This window comes from Salvelinus alpinus, chromosome 2, assembly GCF_045679555.1.
Source record: "Salvelinus alpinus chromosome 2, SLU_Salpinus.1, whole genome shotgun sequence".
NCBI lineage: Eukaryota > Metazoa > Chordata > Actinopteri > Salmoniformes > Salmonidae > Salvelinus > Salvelinus alpinus.
The window spans coordinates 124,588,005-124,595,366 of NC_092087.1; the positions used below are offsets into that span (position 1 = coordinate 124,588,005).

Here is a 7,362-nt window from a genome sequence, read left to right on the forward strand (position 1 = left end):
CCAAACCATGTAAAAGTGAACTGCACCGTCAGGTTACCAAACCATGTAAAAGTGAGATGCACCGTCAGGTTACCAAACCATGTAACAGTGAGATGCACCGTCAGGTTACCAAACCATGTAAAAGTGAGCTGCACCGTCAGGTTACCAAACCATGTAACAGTGAGCTGCACCATCAGGTTACCAAACCATGTAAAAGTGAGCTGCACCGTCAGGTTACCAAACCATGTAAAAGTGAACTGCACCGTCAGGTTACCAAACCATGTAAAAGTGAACTGCACCGTCAGGTTACCAAACCATGTAACAGTGAACTGCACCGTCAGGTTACCAAACCATGTAACAGTGAGATGCACCGTCAGGTTACCAAACCATGTAAAAGTGAACTGCACCGTCAGGTTACCAAACCATGTAACAGTGAACTGCACCGTCAGGTTACCAAACCATGTAACAGTGAGATGCACCGTCAGGTTACCAAACCATGTAAAAGTGAACTGCACCGTCAGGTTACCAAACCATGTAAAAGTGAACTGCACCGTCAGGTTACCAAACCATGTAAAAGTGAACTGCACCGTCAGGTTACCAAACCATGTAAAAGTGAACTGCACCGTCAGGTTACCAAACCATGTAACAGTGAACTGCACCGTCAGGTTACCAAACCATGTAAAAGTGAACTGCACCGTCAGGTTACCAAACCATGTAAAAGTTAACTGCACCGTCAGGTTACCAACCCATGTAAAAGTGAACTGCACCGTCAGGTTACCAAACCATGTAACAGTGAACTGCACCGTCAGGTTACCAAACCATGTAACAGTGAGATGCACCGTCAGGTTACCAAACCATGTAAAAGTGAACTGCACCGTCAGGTTACCAAACCATGTAAAAGTGAACTGCACCGTCAGGTTACCAAACCATGTAACAGTGAGCTGCACCGTCAGGTTACCAAACCATGTAACAGTGAGATGCACCGTCAGGTTACCAAACCATGTAAAAGTGAACTGCACCGTCAGGTTACCAAACCATGTAACAGTGAACTGCACCGTCAGGTTACCAAACCATGTAAAAGTGAACTGCACCGTCAGGTTACCAAACCATGTAAAAGTGAGATGCACCGTCAGGTTACCAAACCATGTAACAGTGAGATGCACCGTCAGGTTACCAAACCATGTAAAAGTGAACTGCACCGTCAGGTTACCAAACCATGTAACAGTGAGATGCACCGTCAGGTTACCAAACCATGTAAAAGTGAACTGCACCGTCAGGTTACCAAACCATGTAACAGTGAGCTGCACCGTCAGGTTACCAAACCATGTAACAGTGAACTGCACCGTCAGGTTACCAAACCATGTAACAGTGAGCTGCACCGTCAGGTTACCAAACCATGTAACAGTGAACTGCACCATCAGGTTACCAAATCATGTAACAGTGAACTGCACCGTCAGGTTACCAAACCATGTAACAGTGAGCTGCACCGTCAGGTTACCAAACCATGTAACAGTGAGCTGCACTATCAGGTTACCAAACCATGTAACAGTGAGATGCACCGTCAGGTTATCAAACCATGTAACAGTGAGCTACACCGTCCGGTTACCAAACCATGTAACAGTGAACTGCACCGTCAGGTTACCAAACCATGTAACAGTGAGCTGCACCGTCAGGTTACCAAACCATGTAACAGTGAGATGCACCGTCAGGTTACCAAACCATGTAACAGTGAGCTACACCGTCAGGTTACCAAACCATGTGACAGTGAGCTGCACCGTCAGGTTACCAAACCATGTAACAGTGAGATGCACCGTCAGGTTACCAAACCATGTAACAGTGAGCTGCACCGTCAGGTTACCAAACCATGTAACAGTAAGCTGCACCGTCAGGTTACCAAACCATGTAACAGTGAGCTGCACCGTCAGGTTACCAAACCATGTAACAGTAAGCTGCACCGTCAGGTTACCAAACCATGTAACAGTGAGATGCACCGTCAGGTTACCAAACCATGTAACAGTGAGATGCACCGTCAGGTTACCAAACCATGTAACATTAAGCTACACCATAAGGTTACCAAATCATGTAACAGTGAGCTGCATCGTCAGGTTACCAAACCATCCATGTACAGTAACAATGCCATAGCGTATGATTGACCCAATAGTAGATCGGTGAATAATCTGCCCACCGGGCATTAGAATCTATCTGTCTATCATCCATCTCATGTCATATTTAAAGATATAAATGTCTGCTAAAGTAATTTAGAATACGAGGCTATATAAACCCAACACTGTCTACATCCATCCATCTAACCATATGCACCTAGCCTTGTATTTAGCTGCATCTGTCCCATCCCAAACTCTGGTGCCGTGCAGTATGAGTTGCGTCAACAGAGGGCAGCATCACACAACCATTTCCATGGGAGGTGTGGAGAGAGGTCTGATTCTGGAAAGCTGAATGATGGCTAAGGATGATACAGGGATATTTACAAACTAAATCTAGCCATATGTCAGAAATGTGCTGGATCCTCTGCAGGACAATATTTGATGTAGGCCTATTAACGTAGAGACAAGACGCTTCACAGTTCATGGTTCATAATTGTAGTGTCAAATTATGTAGAATGACCTTTATTACTTTCAGTAATGGGAGGAGTAGCTCACAAAGGGCAGTAACACTTCAGGTTCACCTTGTAAAATAATATACATTTCAGCATTACTACCGGTTTTAGGCTACAGAATACATGTGTTAGGCAGCCTAAAAACGCATCATAAGTCCAATAGTATTGAGAATGAAAATTGCACAGGTTTAGAACAACATTAAATATAGTTTAGTGCAATGTGTCCAGTCTCCTCAGAGGTGAGTGGCTAAAACGAGATAAAATATTTATTTTGCTGATATCAGCACTGCGCCAAAACGGACAGTTCCATCTACCGGCTCTAGCGCCCAAAATAGGTACGGCTCCTTAGGTGCGAGTTTAATCACTAATATAAATGTGGTTATTAACCATTTAAACGTGCTTATAATCAATGACTCAGTATATTTAAGCTATTTGATGAGAGGTTGTTTTACCTGGGACATCTGCAGTGGCCAGTTGGGCAGGCTAGAGTTTGCCATCAGCCGGCATTAATTATAGATCGTTGTGAGGTCCCCCTATAAAAAGGAGACGCGCCCCCTGCTCTGCTCCCTTTCATCACTCGCCAAGATGAGCTACGGATCTGACTTCAATTCCGCCTCTTCCTACCGAAAGATTTTCGGGGAGTCTCCCCGTTACTCCAGCTCTCCATCCCGGATAAGCAATGCCTCTTTACGCAGCGGCGGTTACCGGTCCCAGCCTCAGTCCCGGAGCATGGGCTCTAACCTGGGCTCCTCTTTCCACCAGAAGAGGTCCTCTGGCCGGTCCTACTCGCAGATGCCCATGCCGATGGAGAACTTGGATTTCGCCCAGAGCACGGTGCTCAACAATGAGTTCAAAATCATACGCACCAACGAGAAGGAGCAGATGATGGGGCTCAATGACCGCTTTGCCATGTTCATCGACAAGGTTCGCAACTTGGAACAGCAGAACAAGGTGCTCGAGACCGAGCTGGTGACCCTGCGTCAGAGGCAGACGGAGCCCTCGCGCTTGGCGGACCTGTACCAGCAGGAGATCCGCGAGCTGCGCTCCCAGCTCGATGAGGTGAACGGTGAGAAGTCCCAGATCCTCATCGAGCGTGACAACATCGAAGAGGACCTGCAGAAGCTCCGTGGCAAATACGATGACGAGTACCGCCTGCGGGAGGAAGCCGAGCAGAACCTCAAGGCGTTCAAGAAGGACGTGGACGACGCCACCATGGTGCGTTTAGACCTGGAGAAGAAGGTAGAATCCCTCCTCGACGAGATCAACTTCATGAGGAAGGTGCACGAGGAGGAGGTGGCCGAGCTCATGAACATGATCCAAGCCGCCCAGGTGTCCGTGGAGATGGAGGTCTCCAAACCTGACCTCACCTCTGCCCTGAAGGAGATCCGAGGCCAGTATGAGTCCATGGCCTCCAAGAACCTCCAGTCCGCCGAGGAGTGGTACAAGTCGAAGTTCGTTGACCTCAATGAGCAGGCCACCCGTAGCCAGGAGGCGATGCGCGCCAGCCGGGAGGAACTCAATGAGTTCAGGAGGCAGCTCCAGTCCAAGACCATCGAGATCGAGAGCCTGAGGGGAACCAACGAGTCCCTGGAAAGGCAGCTCAACGAGATGGAGGAGAGGCACAACCAGGAGATTGGCCAGTACCAGGTAAGACATTATTTGTTTACTTTAAATACACTTAAAAGTTTAAATGTGAGCTTATCTTTATTGCAGTTTGTTTACAAACATGTCCAGGATAAAGCAAGAGATAAAGAACTGTTTAGTTTGGAAAGATGTTGCATTTAACCATGTGTAAAAAAAAAAAAAAAAAAATATATAATTCTGATTAAAAGAAAATCACAATTTCTGTTCTAATAAAATTGGGGAATTTAGCTTTATAACAATTATTTTAGAGCTATTAAATTGTTTTACTAAAATGTACAACACGAGAGCTGTAAAATAAAAGTGTTGAGATGACAATAGGAGCTGTTCACTCTCCATGGTGCTGAAACTATTCCGGTGGCGTGATAAGACGCTCTGTCACCGGTTATAGGGCTGCGGTTGAAAGCGTCTTTTAGCTTTTTTTGAGTTTGGAAGTTGAAAACCACTGTTCTAATTTTAAAATACGCACGCGCCTCTCATTGTAACTGCTTTGTGTTATACTTAGTAACTGAGAACCCCATTGACTGCTCTCTTATAACCGTATTTTATTTGGCGTTAGTGCGTCTCTGTACTGTACATGGTGATTAAATATTCTTAGGAGAGCGGCCTGTTCTTGGTTATTTAAAATCCAATTTATACGTCTTATTGTTATCGTTATTCTCTTGAGTCAGGCATCACCAACACTCAGAAGGTAGGCTATATTAAAACATAGCCTATATCAACACAATTCACTTTTAGGGTTGCCACTGTTTCACAATTTGTTTTCTACTTCAATATGTTACCAGGACAACATGGCCGAGCTGGACAATGACCTGAGGACCACTAAGAGCGAGATGGCTCGTCACCTGCGGGAATACCAGGACCTGCTGAATGTCAAGATGGCGCTGGATATTGAAATTGCTGCATACAGGTACTTAATATAATCATATATAATAATATAATATATGCAATTTAGCAGATGCTTTTACCCAAAGCCACTTACAGTCATGCATACATTTTACATAGCTTGTATTCACCATTATAATCATAACATTCATCATTGTAATAGTAACATCACATTGATCTATTACTGTAACATACAAATTGACATCCTAGCTTTCATAGAGTTACAGTAGATTTATTAAGCTCGAAAATGTCATGCCTAAATACCTGCATGACCAACACTTGATCAGCATCACTTTAAAGATCCTGATCAATCAATGACATAGATTTAGAAGTATTTAGCCACATGCCCTGAGGTGACTTAGCATTACTCTCCTGCGGTAGCATGGGCTGGTCACGCGACTCGTTTATATTTTAACCTGTATTTAACCAACCCTATCTCTCTCCCTTCCTCCCCTCCCGCTATCTCTTTCTCTACATCTCTCCTTCCTCTCCCTCTTCCCTCTGCCCCTGCTTTCTTCTCCCCCCATCCCTCCCTCCCTCCGTCACACTCCCTCCCTAACACTCCCCCCCTCTCCTCAGGAAACTCCTGGAAGGGGAAGAGACCCGCATCAGCACAGGCATCACCTACTCCAGCCCCGGCATGAACATGAGGTCCTCCGAGATGAGGTCCTTCGGCATGAGGTCCTCCGACATGAGGTCCTCCAACATGAGGTCCTCCGACATGACCTCCTCCGGCGACGTGGACTTGCCCAGCATGGGCAGCTACAACCAGACCACCAGGTACACCACCATCTCTGGAGGCTCCAAGAAGGATGAGGGAAAGGACCAGGAGGATGGGCAGAGCAAGTCTGGCAAGGGGTCCAACGACGGAGACCAGAAGGAGTCCAGCGACGCCAACCCCACCAACCAGAAAAACTAGACTCTCCCCTTCCCTTAGGTTTAACCTTCCACCTTCCATCCCCTCCCTCCTACTCCCCATCCCCCTCCCCCCCTTCACAGGGGTATTCTCAGAGAGGAATCCGTTATAGTTTAGACTCTACTACTACTACTGTGTAACCTACCACTATCCAACAACCAATCACTTTACTTCTCTCCACTCTACTCTCTTACTATGACAATAACAAAGTAGTTACAGGCACACTTCTGGCCCTATCAGGAGACACGTATGTTACTGTGGTGATAGGAACATACAGTTCAGTACAATACTCAAACAGTTTATTCTCACTTTGGGCTCGCGCTATTGTATGGCACTAGCCTGGTTTAACCAGACTGAACGCTGCGCTCACTAGAAACAACAGTGAAACACAGCTAAATCAGTTTGGGACGCCAGGCTAGTTTGGCACCGAGCTGTGATAGATGTCATTCAGTTCAAGAAATAATCATGCACTACTGCCACCGCCTATGATAATATTCTCTATACACATTCCATGGGGGGAGGGGGGGGATGTGTGTGTGAGAGTTTGAATTTGTGCACGAAAAACAAAAATCCAAAACATATCAGCTTGTTAACTGTTGTTAATACATCTACTACATCCACATACTACAATATGAATGAAAGCACTTGTATGGTACGGAGGTGAGAGCTAGAGATCGATCACGTTGTTAAAGGAGCACACAGTTATTCAAACTCAGCAGAAAACAAAAAAGATCTGTGATCTTGCTGAGCCATTTTTGCCTTATCTACAACGCAGATAATATTGCGAACTCTGAGTTTCAATGCAATGCAGATAAAATTCTTTTTTTTTCAGACAAAACATCACGAGTAACAAAATCAGAGTATATCTAAAAGGCTTGTTCGTACCCTGGCCTCGTCACTGTCAATAGCATCTGCCTTATGATCCTGGTCCACTCAAATCTGCATGACAACAGCGTGTAACTGTTTAAACCGCCACCTCTTCTACACCAGAACCAGAGCTCAACCAACAATGGTTCCATCAAAAGCATAATTACTCTCCAAGATTGCTCCTCATGTCAATTAATCAAACTTCTATAAAGGCCCAGTCCAGTCAGATACGTGATTTTCCGGTGTTTTATAAATGTTCACACACTACGAGGTTGGAATAATTCAGTGAAATTGTGAAAATGATGATAATGCCCTTTTAGTGTAAGCGCTGATTGATGTTTGAATAGACCGCCTGACATTTCAGCCTGAACGTGAAACTAGCTAATAATCAAACTGTTATTTGCATGATGTATGTAGCATATCTCAAGCTTGCATGGTGACAGATTGTTAGAGGGCCATA

The 7,362-nt window shown here is 45.3% G+C and overlaps 1 protein-coding gene across 1 annotated transcript; it reads left to right on the forward strand.

Annotated features, from left to right (window-relative positions):
• The first annotated feature begins 3,127 nt into the window (after window positions 1-3,127).
• LOC139568562 (alpha-internexin-like) lies at window positions 3,128-6,765 on the forward strand. Its single transcript, XM_071390480.1, has 3 exons — window positions 3,128-4,240; window positions 5,020-5,144; window positions 5,699-6,765. The coding sequence occupies exons 1-3, from the start codon at window positions 3,179-3,181 to the stop codon at window positions 6,036-6,038; spliced, it is 1,527 nt and encodes a 508-aa protein (XP_071246581.1). The 5' UTR covers window positions 3,128-3,178; the 3' UTR covers window positions 6,039-6,765.
• The last annotated feature ends 597 nt before the right edge of the window (window positions 6,766-7,362 follow it).

Bases quoted from the DNA above. Each gene is read 5' to 3' on its own strand.
- LOC139568562 (XM_071390480.1), top strand. From the start codon at position 3,179: ATGAGCTACGGATCTGACTTCAATTCCGCCTCTTCCTACCGAAAGATT. The intron at 4,241-5,019 runs GTAAGACATTAT...ATATGTTACCAG, and splicing joins AGGAGATTGGCCAGTACCAG to GACAACATGGCCGAGCTGGA. The intron at 5,145-5,698 runs GTACTTAATATA...CCCTCTCCTCAG, and splicing joins ATTGAAATTGCTGCATACAG to GAAACTCCTGGAAGGGGAAG.